Source organism: Lithobates pipiens, unplaced genomic scaffold (genome assembly GCF_037356315.1).
Source record: "Lithobates pipiens isolate NorthernLeopardFrog02 unplaced genomic scaffold, aLitPip1_a1.2 Scaffold_30, whole genome shotgun sequence".
NCBI classification, from domain to species: domain Eukaryota; kingdom Metazoa; phylum Chordata; class Amphibia; order Anura; family Ranidae; genus Lithobates; species Lithobates pipiens.
In genome coordinates this window covers 27,479,553-27,501,131 of record NW_027507791.1, presented here as the reverse complement: position 1 = coordinate 27,501,131, position 21,579 = coordinate 27,479,553, and the positions used below count along the sequence as shown (strand labels likewise).

The 21,579-nt window shown below is 57.4% G+C and overlaps 1 protein-coding gene across 1 annotated transcript in view; it reads right to left on the bottom strand.

The window, feature by feature from the left end:
* Positions 1 to 1,013: 1,013 nt before the first annotated feature.
* Positions 1,014 to 21,579, bottom strand: part of THBS3 (thrombospondin 3) — a 53,314-nt gene continuing 32,748 nt past the window's right edge. The window contains exons 19-23 of the mRNA XM_077463815.1: positions 10,864 to 10,912; positions 10,148 to 10,344; positions 8,190 to 8,362; positions 2,084 to 2,223; positions 1,014 to 1,399 (exon numbers count right to left, since the gene is read on the bottom strand). Of these exons, the coding sequence (XP_077319941.1) occupies positions 1,341 to 1,399; positions 2,084 to 2,223; positions 8,190 to 8,362; positions 10,148 to 10,344; positions 10,864 to 10,912 (618 nt within the window). The 3' untranslated portion in view covers positions 1,014 to 1,340. The remainder of the gene's footprint in view (positions 1,400 to 2,083; positions 2,224 to 8,189; positions 8,363 to 10,147; positions 10,345 to 10,863; positions 10,913 to 21,579) is intronic.

Sequence of the window (21,579 nt, the reverse complement as noted above, 5' to 3'; positions counted from 1 at the left end):
ACCTGTCCCCCTCACCATTACACCTGATGTACACCTGTCCCCCTCACCATTACACCTGATGTACACCTGTCCTCATCACCATTACACCTGATGTACACCTGTCCCCCTCACCATTATACCTGATGTACACCTGTCCCCCCTCACCATTACACCTGATGTACACCTGTCCCCCTCACCATTATACCTGATGTACACCTGTCCCCCTCACCATTACACCTGATGTACACCTGTCCCCCTCACCATTACACCTGATGTACACCTGTCCTCATCACCATTACACCTGATGTACACCTGTCCCCCTCACCATTACACCTGATGTACACCTGTCCCCCTCACCATTACACCTGATGTACACCTGTCCTCATCACCATTATACCTGATGTACACCTGTCCCCCCTCACCATTACACCTGATGTACACCTGTCCCCCTCACCATTATACCTGATGTACACCTGTCCCCCTCACCATTACACCTGATGTACACCTGTCCCTCTGGTAGGAGCTGGGACACTGATGGAAATCTCTTGGCTTGTGACGTTGACAGCAGATTATCTGCCAATGAGGTCTAACGAGTTTACACAGCAGATAATCGGTGAGCGTGGTGTCCCGGTGTTCCGGTGTTCAGTGACCTACAGAGGTGTTTGGAGCACCATCAGGTACCATCATTGCCAACCTGTATCTGAACACTGATGGGGAGTGTGGGGGGGGGGCTTTAGATAGACAGCAGCAGCTCAGCTGATTGGCTGTTGGATCATTTTAAAGATTTTTGCTTTTCAGATGGTATTTTTGGTCCATGTGGCCGATACAGGATACGGCTTGCGTGTCACGGACTGTTCCTGCATTATTAAAGACCCCCAGCGTTCCTCCAATTGGGCTACAGATGAATGGAAGAGCAGCCTAGAATGACCCGAACCTTCCCATCAGCTGGGGATTCTGGGTAATATTCCAGCCACATCAAAGACCCCAAACCCCGAGAAGCTCCAGACACGGCACACAGAGGACACAACACCCGCTATAAAAACCTCCTGAACTTTATGAGATGTGATGGAATATTCCAGATTTTATGATACAACCGCCAGGCCCTGGGCAGCCATAGGTAGAGGATTGTCCCAAAGTCACTTCCTTCCAATGTCCTACCAGAGAGGGACCATGGGAGGTCACACCTTCCCCACCAAAATGGGGACAATGTCTGCTGAGTGGTCCCCGGTCACAGAGCTATGATGGGCCCCTCCGCCCAGTTTGGGGTCCGACCTCTTCTCTCAAAACGTGGAATCGGTATGCTCTGTGGACAAACGCTGGTGTGCAGAAGTTGGAAACTCTGTCAGATGGGGGCGCTAAACCTACTCCCGACTCTCCAACAGCATCTTCCTGTATGGTTCAAAATCTTCTGGAATCGTGTCTGTGGAGAGAGAAGATAGTTATGTGCATGAGAACCACTGAAAGAGTATACTGTGCACACCCACCTATATACCTGATACACCTGTGATATACACTGTGCACACCCACCTGTATACCTCATACACCTGTGTGATATACACTGTGCACACCCACCTGTATACCCAATACACCTGTGATATACACTGTGCACACCCACCTATATACCCAATACACCTGTGATATACACTGTGCACACCCACCTGTATAGCTGATACACCTGTGATATACACTGTGCCCACCCACCTGTATACCCAATACACCTGTGATATACACTGTGCACACCCACCTGTATACCCAATACACCTGTGTGATATACACTGTGCACACCCACCTGTATACCCAATACACCTGTGTGATATACACTGTGCACACCCACCTGTATACCTGATACACCTGTGATATACACTGTGCACACCCACCTGTATACCTGATACACCTGTGTGATATACACTGTGCACACCCACCTGTATACCTGATACACCTGTGATATACACTGTGCACACCCACCTGTATACCTGATACACCTGTGATATACACTGTGCACAGTTAGCATTACAGCTGTTACATAACTGTTCATTAAACCATTACACCTAATATACACCTGCCCCATTCATTGTTACACCCAATGTACACCTGTCCTACTCACCATTACACCTGTACTGTAGGTTGGACCAGATAATGTTCTCTTGGGAGAAGCAAAAGACCCCGAGCCGTCCTCCTCGCATGGTGGTGTCTATAACGACTCCGGAATCCGCCACCAAATCTACTCCTTCATACAACTTCACTCTGAAAGAAGACAAGATGGAGAGCGTGCGATATATACTGTATACACCACATCATGTCTACAGATTACCGATCACTCTTCTATCCATCCATCCCTCCACCCCTTCCTCCATCCATCCATCCATCCATCCATCCATCCATCCACCCCTTCCTCCATCCATCCATCCATCCCTCCACCCCTTCCTCCATCCATCCATCCACCCCTTCCTCCATCCATCCATCCATCCCTCCACCCCTTCCTCCATCCATCCATCCATCCATCCATCCCTCCACCCCTTCCTCCATCCATCCATCCCTCCACCCCTTCCTCCATCCATCCCTCCACCCTTTCCTCCATCCATCCATCCCTCCATCCATCCCTCCACCCCTTCCTCCATCCATCCATCCATCCATCCATCCCTCCACCCCTTCCTCCATCCATCCATCCCTCCACCCCTTCCTCCATCCATCCCTCCACCCCTTCCTCCATCCATCCATCCCTCCACCCCTTCCTCCATCCATCCATCCATCCATCCATCCCTCCACCCCTTCCTCCATCCATCCATCCCTCCACCCCTTCCTCCATCCATCCCTCCACCCTTTCCTCCATCCATCCATCCCTCCATCCATCCCTCCACCCCTTCCTCCATCCATCCATCCATCCCTCCACCCCTTCCTCCATCCATCTCTCCACCCCTTCCTCCATCCATCCATCCATCCATCCCTCCACCCTTTCCTCCATCCATCCATCCCTCCATCCATCCCTCCACCCCTTCCTCCATCCATCCCTCCACCCTTTCCTCCATCCATCCATCCCTCCATCCATCCCTCCACCCCTTCCTCCATCCATCCATCCATCCATCCCTCCACCCCTTCCTCCATCCATCTCTCCACCCCTTCCTCCATCCATCCATCCATCCATCCATCCATCCATCCCTCCACCCTTTCCTCCATCCATCCATCCCTCCATCCATCCCTCCACCCCTTCCTCCATCCATCCCTCCACCCCTTCCTCCATCCATCTCTCCACCCCTTCCTCCATCCATCCATCCATCCATCCATCCCTCCACCCTTTCATCCATCCATCCCTCCATCCATCCCTCCATCCATCCCTCCACCCCTTCCTCCATCCATCCCTCCACCCTTTCCTCCATCCATCCATCCCTCCATCCATCCCTCCACCCCTTCCTCCATCCATCCCTCCACCCTTTCCTCCATCCATCCATCCCTCCATCCATCCCTCCACCCCTTCCTCCATCCATCTCTCCACCCCTTCCTCCATCCATCCATCCATCCATCCCTCCACCCTTTCCTCCATCCATCCATCCCTCCATCCATCCCTCCACCCCTTCCTCCATCCATCCCTCCACCCCTTCCTCCATCCATCCATCCCTCCACCCCTTCCTCCATCCATCCCTCCACCCTTTCCTCCATCCATCCATCCCTCCATCCATCCCTCCACCCCTTCCTCCATCCATCCATCCATCCATCCCTCCACCCCTTCCTCCATCCATCTCTCCACCCCTTCCTCCATCCATCCATCCATCCATCCCTCCACCCTTTCCTCCATCCATCCATCCCTCCACCCCTTCCTCCATCCATCCCTCCACCCCTTCCTCCATCCATCTCTCCACCCCTTCCTCCATCCATCCATCCATCCATCCCTCCACCCTTTCCTCCATCCATCCATCCCTCCATCCATCCCTCCACCCCTTCCTCCATCCATCCCTCCACCCTTTCCTCCATCCATCCATCCCTCCATCCATCCCTCCACCCCTTCCTCCATCCATCCCTCCACCCTTTCCTCCATCCATCCATCCCTCCATCCATCCCTCCACCCCTTCCTCCATCCATCCCTCCACCCCTTCCTCCATCCATCCATCCCTCCACCCCTTCCTCCATCCATCCCTCCACCCTTTCCTCCATCCATCCATCCCTCCACCCCTTCCTCCATCCATCCATCCATCCATCCCTCCACCCCTTCCTCCATCCATCTCTCCACCCCTTCCTCCATCCATCCATCCATCCATCCATCCCTCCACCCTTTCCTCCATCCATCCATCCCTCCATCCATCCCTCCACCCCTTCCTCCATCCATCCCTCCACCCCTTCCTCCATCCATCTCTCCACCCCTTCCTCCATCCATCCATCCATCCATCCATCCATCCATCCCTCCACCCTTTCCTCCATCCATCCATCCCTCCATCCATCCCTCCACCCCTTCCTCCATCCATCCCTCCACCCCTTCCTCCATCCATCCATCCCTCCACCCATCCCTCCACCCCTTCCTCCATCCATCCCTCCATCCATCCATCCATCCATCCCTCCACCCCTTCCTCCATCCATCCATCCATCCATCCCTCCACCCCTTCCTCCATCCATCCCTCCACCCTTTCCTCCATCCATCCATCCATCCATCCATCCATCCCTCCACCCCTTCCTCCATCCATCCATCCATCCCTCCACCCCTTCCTCCATCCATCCCTCCACCCTTTCCTCCATCCATCCATCCCTCCATCCATCCCTCCACCCCTTCCTCCATCCATCCATCCCTCCACCCCTTCCTCCATCCATCTCTCCACCCCTTCCTCCATCCATCCATCCATCCCTCCACCCCTTCCTCCATCCATCCATCCATCCATCTCTCCACCCCTTCCTCCATCCATCCATCCATCCCTCCACCCCTTCCTCCATCCATCCCTCCACCCTTTCCTCCATCCATCCATCCCTCCACCCCTTCCTCCATCCATCCATCCCTCCACCCCTTCCTCCATCCATCCATCCCTCCACCCTTTCCTCCATCCATCCCTCCACCCTTTCCTCCATCCATCCATCCATCCCTCCACCCCTTCCTCCATCCATCCATCCATCCATCCCTCCACCCCTTCCTCCATCCATCCCTCCACCCCTTCCTCCATCCATCCCTCCACCCCTTCCTCCATCCATCCATCCCTCCACCCCTTCCTCCATCCATCCCTCCACCCTTTCCTCCATCCATCCATCCATCCATCCCTCCACCCTTTCCTCCATCCATCCCTCCATCCATCCATCCATCCATCCATCCATCCCTCCACCCCTTCCTCCATCCATCCCTCCACCCTTTCCTCCATCCATCCCTCCACCCCTTCCTCCATCCATCCATCCCTCCACCCTTTCCTCCATCCATCCATCCCTCCATCCATCCATCCCTCCATCCATCCATCCACCCCTTCCTCCATCCATCCATCCATCCATCCATCCTTCCACCCCTTCCTCCATCCATCCCTCCACCCTTTCCTCCATCCATCCATCCCTCCATCCCTCCACCCCTTCCTCCATCCATCCATCCCTCCATCCATCCATCCCTCCACCCCTTCCTCCCTCCATCCATCCATCCCTCCACCCCTTCCTCCATCCATCCCTCCACCCTTTCCTCCATCCATCCATCCATCCCTCCATCCATCCATCCACCCCTTCCTCCATCCATCCATCCATCCCTCCATCCATCCATCCTTCCACCCCTTCCTCCCTCCATCCCTCCACCCCTTCCTCCATCCATCCATCCCTCCATCCATCCATCCCTCCACCCCTTCCTCCATCCATCCATCTTTCCTTCCACTCATCCCTCTCTCCATCCATCCCTCCATCCATCCATCCTTTCCTCCATCCATCCCTCCATCTTTACTTCCACTCATCCCTCTCTCCTTCCATTCATCCCTCCTATCCCTCTCTCCCCCCCTTCCTTCCATCCCTCCTCCCATCCATCCATCCATCCTTCTCTCCCTCCCTCCTCCCATCCTCCCCCCCTCCCCCCCTCTTTCCATCCCACCATCCTTCCCTCTCTCCTTCCATCCCTCCATACATCCCTCTCTCCCTCTATCCCTCCCCTCCCCCCTCTCTCTCTCTCTCTCGCAGGGGCCATACTATGAGCTCATCCCTTGTAGGGCTGGTGTTGGGTATTAAGTTGGGGGCCCAGCATAGGGGTCCCCCCCAGGAAGACAGAGCAGTCCGGTTCCCAGAGGCCGGCCATTGTTCTCCCCTTTTCCATATGAAAGAGGCGATCCCTCTGGCTCCCAGCCTGACATTCCTGACCGCCATTGCGTTGCCGGGGTGACGGCGACAAGGACTGGCCGGGTTCAGCTTCCCGCTGATCTCATCGCTTCACTAAACAAGAAGAGGATGGGGGATTTTCTCATCTGCCCCTCCCTTCCCCCTCTGCGGGGGGCATTAACTCCTCACTGTCCTAATTCTGACCAATCTGATTAGAGTGTCAGCTCTGCAGCCCAGGAATTTCACAGGATGATCTGATCCCACCAGTGCTGAGTGCAGACCCCTCACTCTCCATGTGGGGGCACTATATGTCCGAGTGTGGTCAGGGCATTCCCGAAACCTCCGCTGGGACCCCCCAACACAGGTGACACATGGCGGTCCCTATTACACGGCACCAATATCTGCCATAGATGACCACCAGATACTCCTCTGTGGGAGCCCCCCACCTATCACACTCAGCCCCCCGCCATCCCATAATGCACCAGTCGTTCTATTGGACATTGCATTGTGGGATGCCAAGAGGGGCTCCTCAGGGGTGGGGTCTTATATAACAGATTTGGTGTCATGGCCAACCAGAAAACAGCTCTCCTCATTAGTGCTGGCTTCAAACGATGAAGCATCGCTACACCAGAACTGTGACCCCAGGGACCCCAGTGTCTCCAGTGTCTCCAGTGTCCCCAGTGTCTCCAGTGCCCCCAGTGTCTCCAGTGCCCCCAGTGTCTCCAGTGCCCCCAGTGCCTATAGTGACCCATGTCTCTATTGACCCCAGTGTCTCGACCCTCCAGTGCCTCCAGCGATCCCAGAGTCTCCAGTGAACGCAGTGTTTCCAGTGACTTCAGCGAACCCAGTGCTTCTATGCCTTCAGTGCCTCCAGTGACCCCAGTGTTCTAGTGCTTCCAATGGCTCCAGTGACCCCAGCGATCCCAGTGCCTCCAGTGTCTTCAGTGGCTCCAGTGACCCCAGTGTCTCCAGTGCTTCCAATGGCCCCAGTGTCTCCAGTGACCCCAGCGATCCCAGTGCCTCCAGTGTCTTCAGTGCCTCCAGTGACCCCAGTGTCTCCAGTGCTTCCAATGGCCCCAGTGTCTCCAGCGATCCCAATGTCTTCAATGCCTCCAGTGTCTCCAGTCACCCCAGTGCTTCCGTGACTCCAGTGCCTCCAATGACCCCGATATCCTTCAGTGACCCCAGTGTCCCCAGTGCCTCCAGTGCTCCTGTACCTCTAGTGAACCCAGTGTCCTCAGTGCTCCTAAGCCTCCAATAACTTCATGACCCAAAAGCACCCCATGACTTTTATTGATTCAACGCCACCCAGTGTCTCCAGTGACCCCCACAATTCTGAGCTCTCAGTGGCTATGTGACCCCAAAGCACTCTGAGGCTTCCAGTGACCCAAGCCTCTATGCAGCCTCGGGTAGGTCCTCCATCTCCCAGACTTTCTCTCTCCTGGATATGGATCCCCGTCTACCAGCCATCCATGTTTTCTGTATTGTGGAGGGAAGGTGACAGGTCACAGTCACAGTGAACTGACAAGTGAGATATAAATATTTTGATCAGTCCAGAACGGATTGGGGGATGGGCCCTTTTATTGCCTATTCTGATCTTACTATCAAATGGGCCAAACCATTCCAAGCTGTTGGTCACAGTGTAATACCCGGCACAGCCAGGACTAGGGTGGGGGCACCATAGAGTAACAAACCCCCCACACAGCACCTTCTATTCATAATACAATGTAATATATAATGTAATACAATGTAATGACTTTGTATCTCAGTCCAGACACCACCAGGCTGGAGGGCAGAGAGGGGGGTACTGCTGAGGTGTCAGCCATGATAGCCCCCCATATCTGATTGTACAATCTGGTTTGGGGAACACTATAGGGGTTGATAAAGTAAATTGTACAATGGGAGTGTAAGGTGTGCGGTCAGCGCGCACGGTCCTGATGAAGGTGGTTTCCCGTGCTGACCTGATATAGCCCACCTGGGGGCGATGTGAGAGCTGCCAGCGGTATGACGTCTTGTCCTTCCAGCCCACGTTCCGTGGATCCTTCCAGAGCAGGCGCACCTGGTCAGTCGTGTGTCCCGTGTTCCACAAGGCGTTCCGCAGCTGCTCCCCGGGGCCCGTCTTCGACTTCACCGCCTGGAGGGGAGAGGATGAGGGAGGGGGTGAGACACCTGGAATACCTACTGGGGGTACTGAGTGATGGGGTTATTGGGTAAAGAGGGGTTATTGAGTGAGGTGGGATTATTGGGTGGGTGGGGGAGGGGATTACTGGGTTGGGGATTATTGGGTGATGGGGTATTATTGTGTGATGGGGTATTATTGTGTTATGGGGTAATATTGGGTGATGGAGGGATTATTGGGTGAGGGGATGATTATTGGGTTGAGGGGGGATTATTGGGCTGAGGGGATATTATTGGGTGGGGGATTATTGGGCGAGGGGATATTATTGGGCTATGGGGGGATTATTGGGCTATGGGGGGATTATTGGGTGAGGGGGGGTTATTGGGTGATGGGGGGGATTATTGGGTGATGGGGGAGATTATTGGGTAAGTGGGGGATTATTGGGTGAGGGGGGGATTATTGGGTGAAGGGGGGGTATAATTGTGTGAGGGGGGGATTATTGGGTGATGGGGGGGATTATTGGGTAAGTGGGGGATTATTGGGTGAGTGGGGGGGATTATTGGGTTGGGAAGATTATTGGGTGAGGGGGGATAATTGGGTGAGTGGGGGTATTATTGGGTTGGGGGGATTACTGGGTTGGGGGATTACTGGGTTGGGGGGATTTTTGGGTGAGTGGGGGGATTATTGGGTTCAGGGATTATTTGGTGATGGGGGGGATTACTGGGTGAGTGGGGGCATTATTGGATGAGGGGGCATTATTGGGTGAGTGGGGGCATTATTGGGTGAGGGGGTATTATTGGGTGAGGGGGGATAACTGGATGAGTGGGGGGATAATTGGATGAGAGGGGGTATTATTGGGTTGGGGGATTATTGGGTGATGGGGGGATTACTGGGTGAGTGGGGGCATTATTGGGTGAGGGGGTATTATTGGGTGAGGGGGGCATTATTGGGTGAGGGGGTATTATTGGGTGAGGGGGGATTATTGGGCGAGGGGGGATTATTGGGTGAGTGGGGGGATTTTTGGGTTGGTGGAATTATTGGATGAGGGGGTATTATTGGGTGAGTGGGTATTATTGGGTTGGGGGATAATTGGGTGAGTGGGTATTATTGGGTGAGTGGGGGGATTATTGGGTGAGTGGGTATTATTGGGTGAGTGGGAGGATTATTGGGTGAGTGGGGGGATTATTGGGTGAGTGGGTATTATTGGGTGAGTGGGGGGATTATTGGGCGAGTGGGTATTATTGGGTGAGTGGGGGGATTATTGGGTTGGGGGGGATTTTTGGGTGAGAGGGGATTATTGGGTGAGTGGGGGGATTATTGGGCGAGTGGGTATTATTGGGTTGGGGGATAATTGGGTGAGTGGGTATTATTGGGTGAGTGGGTGGATTATTGGGTGAGTGGGAGGATTATTGGGTGAGTGGGAGGATTATTGGGTGAGTGGGTATTATTGGGCGAGTGGGTATTATTGGGTGAGTGGGGGGATTATTGGGCGAGTGGGTATTATTGGGTGAGTGGGGGGATTATTGGGCGAGTGGGTATTATTGGGTTGGGGGGGATTTTTGGGTGAGGGGGGATTATTGGGTGAGTGGGGGGATTATTGGGCGAGTGGGTATTATTGGGTTGGGGGATAATTGGGTGAGTGGGTATTATTGGGTGAGTGGGGGGATTATTGGGTGAGTGGGGGGATTATTGGGCGAGTGGGTATTATTGGGTTGGGGGGGATTTTTGGGTGAGGGGGGATTATTGGGCGAGGCCACAGATGCCGCCACCCAGCCCTCTTGGCACACTCCAATCACTGACCTTCAGCTGCAGGCCCGGCTCTGCCACGGCACGGAAGGGCGTGGCCTGCCAGTAGGTTTGCTCGGTTTGCTTCCACATCACCACGTAGAAGCTGGCGCTGTCCTGGTAGCTGAAGATGAAGCCGGCGTAGTCGTCATCGGTGACGGTGTTGACATGGAAGGTCCCCTCGAAGTCCACGCCGTTGAACGCCGTGTACCCTGGACAGAGAGGAGAACCGTTATCGACCAACGAGGAGGACTGGACACACCCCTCCGCCATAGAGCACCGCCCCCATCTCACAGACACTCACAGGCATTGCCATTGGACGTGGGTGGCAGCCAGGCACTTGGCATTTTTAGGACAGGGTGACTTCATATTTCCTTGAAAATTCCATCCCATAATAATAAATATCATAAAGTGAGCGGATTTCTACAATTAAAACTGGGGGTGGGGGTGGGGTCGGGGGCGGGGCTGGGGTCAGGGGCGGGGTCCCCGTTGCTAGGTGAAGTAGGGAAATCACGGGGCGTATTATTCTCAGGGTCGGCGCAGCGATCGCACTCTACCATTCCTCTCTGTCTATACAATTCCCCCCATAACTGATCTCGGCCGGCGTTCAGCAGGGTGCAGACTGTACTATCTGACATATACTATTGCCATGGCTATAGAGAACAGCAGGTGTGGGTGAGACGTCCCTCGGATACAATCGTCACACACACTATCAACATTCCGATACCCACCAACCGCCAGTCCGGGGTCGCTGTTCATTGTCTGGACGATCTCCATCCCCTGCCGAGAGAGAATCACCATCAGTACCGAGTACCTACCTCACCGGTCACATGACATGGGAGACACACTGGGGGTCCTCTGCACACTCAGGTATAGGGGGGTCCTCACACTCAGGTATAGGGGGGTCCTCACACTCGGGTATAGGGGGGTCCTCTGCACACACTCAGGTATAGGGGGGTCCTCACACTCAGGTATAGGGGGGTCCTCACACTCGGGTATAGGGGGGTCCTCTGCACACACTCGGGTATAGGGGGGTCCTCTGCACACACTCGGGTATAGGGGGGTCCTCTGCACACACTCGGGTATAGGGGGGTCCTCTGCACACACTCAGGTATAGGGGGTCCTCTGCACACTCAGGTATAGGGGGGTCCTCTGCACACACTCGGGTATAGGGGGGTCCTCACACTCGGGTATAGGGGGGTCCTCTGCACACTCGGGTATAGGGGGGTCCTCTGCACACACTCAGGTATAGGGGGGTCCTCTGCACACACTCGGGTATAGGGGGGTCCTCTGCACACACTCGGGTATAGGGGGGTCCTCTGCACACACTCAGGTATAGGGGGTCCTCTGCACACACTCGGGTATAGGGGGGTCCTCTGCACACACTCAGGTATAGGGGGGTCCTCTGCACACACTCGGGTATAGGGGGGTCCTCTGCACACACTCAGGTATAGGGGGTCCTCTGCACACTCAGGTATAGGGGGGTCCTCACACTCAGGTATAGGGGGGTCCTCACACTCGGGTATAGGGGGGTCCTCTGCACACACTCAGGTATAGGGGGGTCCTCACACTCAGGTATAGGGGGGTCCTCACACTCGGGTATAGGGGGGTCCTCTGCACACACTCAGGTATAGGGGGGTCCTCTGCACACACTCGGGTATAGGGGGTCCTCTGCACACACTCGGGTATAGGGGGGTCCTCTGCACACACTCGTGTATAGGGGGTCCTCTGCACACACTCAGGTATAGGGGGGTCCTCTGCACACACTCGGGTATAGGGGGGTCCTCACACTCGGGTATAGGGGGGTCCTCTGCACACTCGGGTATAGGGGGGTCCTCTGCACACACTCAGGTATAGGGGGGTCCTCTGCACACACTCGGGTATAGGGGGGTCCTCTGCACACACTCAGGTATAGGGGGTCCTCTGCACACTCAGGTATAGGGGGGTCCTCTGCACACACTCGGGTATAGGGGAGTCCTCTGCACACACTCAGGTATAGGGGGGTCCTCACACTCGGGTATAGGGGGGTCCTCTGCACACACTCAGGTATAGGGGGGTCCTCTGCACACACTCGGGTATAGGGGGGTCCTCTGCACACACTCGAGTATAGGGGGGTCCTCTGCACACACTCGGGTATAGGGGGGTCCTCTGCACACACTCGGGTATAGGGGGTCCTCTGCACACTCAGGTATAGGGGGGTCCTCTGCACACACTCGGGTATAGGGGGGTCCTCACACTCGGGTATAGGGGGGTCCTCTGCACACTCGGGTATAGGGGGGTCCTCTGCACACACTCAGGTATAGGGGGGTCCTCTGCACACACTCGGGTATAGGGGGGTGCTCTGCACACACTCGGGTATAGGGGGGTCCTCTGCACACACTCAGGTATAGGGGGGTCCTCTGCACACACTCGGGTATAGGGGGGTCCTCTGCACACACTCAGGTATAGGGGGGTCCTCTGCACACACTCGGGTATAGGGGGGTCCTCTGCACACACTCAGGTATAGGGGGGTCCTCTGCACACACTCAGGTATAGGGGGGTCCTCTGCACACACTCGGGTATAGGGGGGTCCTCTGAACACTCAGGTATAGGGGGGTCCTCTGCACACACTCAGGTATAGGGGGGTCCTCTGCACACTCGGGTATAGGGGGGTCCTCTGCACACTCGGATATAGGGGGGTCCTCACACTCGGGTATAGGGGGGTCCTCACACTCGGGTATAGGGGGGTCCTCTGCACACACTCAGGTATAGGGGGGTCCTCTGCACACACTCGGGTATAGGGGGGTCCTCTGCACACACTCAGGTATAGGGGGGTCCTCACACTCAGGTATAGGGGGGTCCTCACACTCGGGTATAGGGGGGTCCTCTGCACACACTCAGGTATAGGGGGGTCCTCTGCACACACTCGGGTATAGGGGGGTCCTCTGCACACACTCAGGTATAGGGGGGTCCTCTGCACACACTCGGGTATAGGGGGGTCCTCTGCACACACTCGAGTATAGGGGGGTCCTCTGCACACACTCGGGTATAGGGGGGTCCTCTGCACACACTCAGGTATAGGAGGGTCCTCACACTCGGGTATAGGGGGGTCCTCTGCACACACTCAGGTATAGGGGGGTCCTCACACTCAGGTATAGGGGGGTCCTCACACTCGGGTATAGGGGGGTCCTCTGCACACACTCAGGTATAGGGGGGTCCTCTGCACACACTCGGGTATAGGGGGGTCCTCTGCACACACTCAGGTATAGGGGGGTCCTCTGCACACACTCGGGTATAGGGGGGTCCTCTGCACACACTCGAGTATAGGGGGGTCCTCTGCACACACTCGAGTATAGGGGGGTCCTCTGCACACACTCGGGTATAGGGGGGTCCTCTGCACACACTCAGGTATAGGGGGTCCTCTGCACACTCAGGTATAGGGGGGTCCTCTGCACACACTCGGGTATAGGGGGGTCCTCACACTCGGGTATAGGGGGGTCCTCTGCACACTCGGGTATAGGGGGGTCCTCTGCACACACTCAGGTATAGGGGGGTCCTCTGCACACACTCGGGTATAGGGGGGTGCTCTGCACACACTCGGGTATAGGGGGGTCCTCTGCACACACTCAGGTATAGGGGGGTCCTCTGCACACACTCGGGTATAGGGGGGTCCTCTGCACACACTCAGGTATAGGGGGGTCCTCTGCACACACTCGGGTATAGGGGGGTCCTCTGCACACACTCAGGTATAGGGGGTCCTCTGCACACTCAGGTATAGGGGGGTCCTCTGCACACACTCGGGTATAGGGGGGTCCTCACACTCGGGTATAGGGGGGTCCTCTGCACACTCGGGTATAGGGGGGTCCTCTGCACACACTCAGGTATAGGGGGGTCCTCTGCACACACTCGGGTATAGGGGGGTCCTCTGCACACTCGGGTATAGGGGGGTCCTCTGCACACTCGGATATAGGGGGGTCCTCTGCACACACTCGGGTATAGGGGGGTCCTCTGCACACACTCGGGTATAGGGGGGTCCTCTGCACACACTCAGGTATAGGGGGGTCCTCTGCACACACTCGGGTATAGGGGGGTCCTCTGCACACACTCAGGTATAGGGGGGTCCTCTGCACACACTCGGGTATAGGGGGGTCCTCTGCACACACTCAGGTATAGGGGGTCCTCTGCACACTCAGGTATAGGGGGGTCCTCACACTCAGGTATAGGGGGGTCCTCACACTCGGGTATAGGGGGGTCCTCTGCACACACTCAGGTATAGGGGGGTCCTCACACTCAGGTATAGGGGGGTCCTCACACTCGGGTATAGGGGGGTCCTCTGCACACACTCGGGTATAGGGGGTCCTCTGCACACACTCGGGTATAGGGGGGTCCTCTGCACACACTCGGGTATAGGGGGTCCTCTGCACACACTCAGGTATAGGGGGGTCCTCTGCACACACTCGGGTATAGGGGGGTCCTCACACTCGGGTATAGGGGGGTCCTCTGCACACTCGGTTATAGGGGGGTCCTCTGCACACACTCAGGTATAGGGGGGTCCTCTGCACACACTCGGGTATAGGGGGGTCCTCTGCACACACTCGGGTATAGGGGGTCCTCTGCACACTCAGGTATAGGGGGGTCCTCTGCACACACTCGGGTATAGGGGAGTCCTCTGCACACACTCGGGTATAGGGGGGTCCTCACACTCGGGTATAGGGGGGTCCTCTGCACACTCGGGTATAGGGGGGTCCTCTGCACACACTCAGGTATAGGGGGGTCCTCTGCACACACTCGGGTATAGGGGGGTCCTCTGCACACACTCGGGTATAGGGGGGTCCTCTGCACACACTCAGGTATAGGGGGTCCTCTGCACACACTCGGGTATAGGGGGGTCCTCTGCACACACTCAGGTATAGGGGGGTCCTCTGCACACACTCGGGTATAGGGGGGTCCTCTGCACACACTCAGGTATAGGGGGTCCTCTGCACACTCAGGTATAGGGGGGTCCTCACACTCAGGTATAGGGGGGTCCTCACACTCGGGTATAGGGGGGTCCTCTGCACACACTCAGGTATAGGGGGGTCCTCACACTCAGGTATAGGGGGGTCCTCACACTCGGGTATAGGGGGGTCCTCTGCACACACTCAGGTATAGGGGGGTCCTCTGCACACACTCGGGTATAGGGGGTCCTCTGCACACACTCGGGTATAGGGGGGTCCTCTGCACACACTCGTGTATAGGGGGTCCTCTGCACACACTCAGGTATAGGGGGGTCCTCTGCACACACTCGGGTATAGGGGGGTCCTCACACTCGGGTATAGGGGGGTCCTCTGCACACTCGGGTATAGGGGGGTCCTCTGCACACACTCAGGTATAGGGGGGTCCTCTGCACACACTCGGGTATAGGGGGGTCCTCTGCACACACTCAGGTATAGGGGGTCCTCTGCACACTCAGGTATAGGGGGGTCCTCTGCACACACTCGGGTATAGGGGAGTCCTCTGCACACACTCAGGTATAGGGGGGTCCTCACACTCGGGTATAGGGGGGTCCTCTGCACACACTCAGGTATAGGGGGGTCCTCTGCACACACTCGGGTATAGGGGGGTCCTCTGCACACACTCGAGTATAGGGGGGTCCTCTGCACACACTCGGGTATAGGGGGGTCCTCTGCACACACTCGGGTATAGGGGGTCCTCTGCACACTCAGGTATAGGGGGGTCCTCTGCACACACTCGGGTATAGGGGGGTCCTCACACTCGGGTATAGGGGGGTCCTCTGCACACTCGGGTATAGGGGGGTCCTCTGCACACACTCAGGTATAGGGGGGTCCTCTGCACACACTCGGGTATAGGGGGGTGCTCTGCACACACTCGGGTATAGGGGGGTCCTCTGCACACACTCAGGTATAGGGGGGTCCTCTGCACACACTCGGGTATAGGGGGGTCCTCTGCACACACTCAGGTATAGGGGGGTCCTCTGCACACACTCGGGTATAGGGGGGTCCTCTGCACACACTCAGGTATAGGGGGGTCCTCTGCACACACTCAGGTATAGGGGGGTCCTCTGCACACACTCGGGTATAGGGGGGTCCTCTGAACACTCAGGTATAGGGGGGTCCTCTGCACACACTCAGGTATAGGGGGGTCCTCTGCACACTCGGGTATAGGGGGGTCCTCTGCACACTCGGATATAGGGGGGTCCTCACACTCGGGTATAGGGGGGTCCTCACACTCGGGTATAGGGGGGTCCTCTGCACACACTCAGGTATAGGGGGGTCCTCTGCACACACTCGGGTATAGGGGGGTCCTCTGCACACACTCAGGTATAGGGGGGTCCTCACACTCAGGTATAGGGGGGTCCTCACACTCGGGTATAGGGGGGTCCTCTGCACACACTCAGGTATAGGGGGGTCCTCTGCACACACTCGGGTATAGGGGGGTCCTCTGCACACACTCAGGTATAGGGGGGTCCTCTGCACACACTCGGGTATAGGGGGGTCCTCTGCACACACTCGAGTATAGGGGGGTCCTCTGCACACACTCGGGTATAGGGGGGTCCTCTGCACACACTCGTGTATAGGGGGTCCTCTGCACACACTCAGGTATAGGGGGGTCCTCTGCACACACTCGGGTATAGGGGGGTCCTCACACTCGGGTATAGGGGGGTCCTCTGCACACTCGGGTATAGGGGGGTCCTCTGCACACACTCAGGTATAGGGGGGTCCTCTGCACACACTCGGGTATAGGGGGGTCCTCTGCACACACTCAGGTATAGGGGGTCCTCTGCACACTCAGGTATAGGGGGGTCCTCTGCACACACTCGGGTATAGGGGAGTCCTCTGCACACACTCAGGTATAGGGGGGTCCTCACACTCGGGTATAGGGGGGTCCTCTGCACACACTCAGGTATAGGGGGGTCCTCTGCACACACTCGGGTATAGGGGGGTCCTCTGCACACACTCGAGTATAGGGGGGTCCTCTGCACACACTCGGGTATAGGGGGGTCCTCTGCACACACTCGGGTATAGGGGGTCCTCTGCACACTCAGGTATAGGGGGGTCCTCTGCACACACTCGGGTATAGGGGGGTCCTCACACTCGGGTATAGGGGGGTCCTCTGCACACTCGGGTATAGGGGGGTCCTCTGCACACACTCAGGTATAGGGGGGTCCTCTGCACACACTCGGGTATAGGGGGGTGCTCTGCACACACTCGGGTATAGGGGGGTCCTCTGCACACACTCAGGTATAGGGGGGTCCTCTGCACACACTCGGGTATAGGGGGGTCCTCTGCACACACTCAGGTATAGGGGGGTCCTCTGCACACACTCGGGTATAGGGGGGTCCTCTGCACACACTCAGGTATAGGGGGGTCCTCTGCACACACTCAGGTATAGGGGGGTCCTCTGCACACACTCGGGTATAGGGGGGTCCTCTGAACACTCAGGTATAGGGGGGTCCTCTGCACACACTCAGGTATAGGGGGGTCCTCTGCACACTCGGGTATAGGGGGGTCCTCTGCACACTCGGATATAGGGGGGTCCTCACACTCGGGTATAGGGGGGTCCTCACACTCGGGTATAGGGGGGTCCTCTGCACACACTCAGGTATAGGGGGGTCCTCTGCACACACTCGGGTATAGGGGGGTCCTCTGCACACACTCAGGTATAGGGGGGTCCTCACACTCAGGTATAGGGGGGTCCTCACACTCGGGTATAGGGGGGTCCTCTGCACACACTCAGGTATAGGGGGGTCCTCTGCACACACTCGGGTATAGGGGGGTCCTCTGCACACACTCAGGTATAGGGGGGTCCTCACACTCAGGTATAGGGGGGTCCTCACACTCGGGTATAGGGGGGTCCTCTGCACACACTCAGGTATAGGGGGGTCCTCTGCACACACTCGGGTATAGGGGGGTCCTCTGCACACACTCAGGTATAGGGGGGTCCTCTGCACACACTCGGGTATAGGGGGGTCCTCTGCACACACTCGAGTATAGGGGGGTCCTCTGCACACACTCGGGTATAGGGGGGTCCTCTGCACACACTCAGGTATAGGAGGGTCCTCACACTCGGGTATAGGGGGGTCCTCTGCACACACTCAGGTATAGGGGGGTCCTCACACTCAGGTATAGGGGGGTCCTCACACTCGGGTATAGGGGGGTCCTCTGCACACACTCAGGTATAGGGGGGTCCTCTGCACACACTCGGGTATAGGGGGGTCCTCTGCACACACTCAGGTATAGGGGGGTCCTCTGCACACACTCGGGTATAGGGGGGTCCTCTGCACACACTCGAGTATAGGGGGGTCCTCTGCACACACTCGAGTATAGGGGGGTCCTCTGCACACACTCGGGTATAGGGGGGTCCTCTGCACACACTCAGGTATAGGGGGTCCTCTGCACACTCAGGTATAGGGGGGTCCTCTGCACACACTCGGGTATAGGGGGGTCCTCACACTCGGGTATAGGGGGGTCCTCTGCACACTCGGGTATAGGGGGGTCCTCTGCACACACTCAGGTATAGGGGGGTCCTCTGCACACACTCGGGTATAGGGGGGTGCTCTGCACACACTCGGGTATAGGGGGGTCCTCTGCACACACTCAGGTATAGGGGGGTCCTCTGCACACACTCGGGTATAGGGGGGTCCTCTGCACACACTCAGGTATAGGGGGGTCCTCTGCACACACTCGGGTATAGGGGGGTCCTCTGCACACACTCAGGTATAGGGGGTCCTCTGCACACTCAGGTATAGGGGGGTCCTCTGCACACACTCGGGTATAGGGGGGTCCTCACACTCGGGTATAGGGGGGTCCTCTGCACACTCGGGTATAGGGGGGTCCTCTGCACACACTCAGGTATAGGGGGGTCCTCTGCACACACTCGGGTATAGGGGGGTCCTCTGCACACTCGGGTATAGGGGGGTCCTCTGCACACTCGGATATAGGGGGGTCCTCTGCACACACTCGGGTATAGGGGGGTCCTCTGCACACACTCGGGTATAGGGGGGTCCTCTGCACACACTCAGGTATAGGGGGGTCCTCTGCACACACTCGGGTATAGGGGGGTCCTCTGCACACACTCAGGTATAGGGGGGTCCTCTGCACACACTCGGGTATAGGGGGGTCCTCTGCACACACTCGGGTATAGGGGGGTCCTCTGCACACACTCGGGTATAGGGGGTCCTCTGCACACACTCAGGTATAGGGGGGTCCTCACACTCGGGTATAGGGGGGTCCTCTGCACACACTCAGGTATAGGGGGGTCCTCACACTCAGGTATAGGGGGGTCCTCACACTCGGGTATAGGGGGGTCCTCTGCACACACTCGGGTATAGGGGGTCCTCTGCACACACTCGGGTATAGGGGGGTCCTCTGCACACACTCGGGTATAGGGGGTCCTCTGCACACACTCAGGTATAGGGGGGTCCTCTGCACACACTCGGGTATAGGGGGGTCCTCACACTCGGGTATAGGGGGGTCCTCTGCACACTCGGTTATAGGGGGGTCCTCTGCACACACTCAGGTATAGGGGGGTCCTCTGCACACACTCGGGTATAGGGGGGTCCTCTGCACACACTCGGGTATAGGGGGTCCTCTGCACACTCAGGTATAGGGGGGTCCTCTGCACACACTCGGGTATAGGGGAGTCCTCTGCACACACTCAGGTATAGGGGGGTCCTCACACTCGGGTATAGGGGGGTCCTCTGCACACACTCAGGTATAGGGGGGTCCTCTGCACACACTCGGGTATAGGGGGGTCCTCTGCACACACTCGAGTATAGGGGGGTCCTCTGCACACACTCGGGTATAGGGGGGTCCTCTGCACACACTCAGGTATAGGGGGTCCTCTGCACACTCAGGTATAGGGGGGTCCTCTGCACACACTCGGGTATAGGGGGGTCCTCACACTCGGGTATAGGGGGGTCCTCTGCACACTCGGGTATAGGGGGGTCCTCTGCACACACTCAGGTATAGGGGGGTCCTCTGCACACACTCGGGTATAGGGGGGTGCTCTGCACACACTCGGGTATAGGGGGGTCCTCTGCACACACTCAGGTATAGGGGGGTCCTCTGCACACACTCGGGTATAGGGGGGTCCTCTGCACACACTCAGGTATAGGGGGGTCCTCTGCACACACTCGGGTATAGGGGGGTCCTCTGCACACACTCAGGTATAGGGGGGTCCTCTGCACACACTCAGGTATAGGGGGGTCCTCTGCACACACTCGGGTATAGAGGGGTCCTCTGAACACTCAGGTATAGGGGGGTCCTCTGCACACACTCAGGTATAGGGGGGTCCTCTGCACACTCGGGTATAGGGGGGTCCTCTGCACACTCGGATATAGGGGGGTCCTCACACTCAGGTATAGGGGGGTCCTCACACTCGGGTATAGGGGGGTCCTCTGCACACACTCAGGTATAGGGGGGTCCTCTGCACACACTCGGGTATAGGGGGGTCCTCTGCACACACTCAGGTATAGGGGGGTCCTCACACTCAGGTATAGGGGGGTCCTCACACTCGGGTATAGGGGGGTCCTCTGCACACACTCAGGTATAGGGGGGTCCTCTGCACACACTCGGGTATAGGGGGGTCCTCTGCACACACTCAGGTATAGGGGGGTCCTCTGCACACACTCGGGTATAGGGGGGTCCTCTGCACACACTCGAGTATAGGGGGGTCCTCTGCACACACTCGGGTATAGGGGGGTCCTCTGCACACACTCAGGTATAGGGGGTCCTCTGCACACTCAGGTATAGGGGGGTCCTCTGCACACACTCGGGTATAGGGGGGTCCTCACACTCGGGTATAGGGGGGTCCTCTGCACACTCGGGTATAGGGGGGTCCTCTGCACACACTCAGGTATAGGGGGTCCTCTGCACACACTCGGGTATAGGGGGGTGCTCTGCACACACTCGGGTATAGGGGGGTCCTCTGCACACACTCGGGTATAGGGGGGTCCTCTGCACACACTCAGGTATAGGGGGGTCCTCTGCACACTCGGGTATAGGGGGGTCCTCTGCACACTCGGATATAGGGGGGTCCTCTGCACACACTCGGGTATAGGGGGGTCCTCTGCACACACTCAGGTATAGGGGGTCCTCTGCACACACTCAGGTATAGGGGGGTCCTCTGCACACACTCGGGTATAGGGGGTCCTCTGCACACACTCAGGTATAGGGGGTCCTCTGCACACACTCGGGTATAGGGGGGTCCTCTGCACACACTCGGGTATATGGGGGTTCCTCTGCACACACTCGGGTATAGGGGGTCCTCTGCACACACTCGGGTATAGGGGGGTCCTCTGCACACACTCGGGTATAGGGGGTCCTCTGCACACACTCGGGTATAGGGGGTCCTCTGCACACACTCGGGTATAGGGGGGTCCTCTGCACACACTCGGGTATAGGGGGTCCTCTGCACACACTCAGGTATAGGGGGGTCCTCTGCACACACTCGGGTATTGGGGGGTC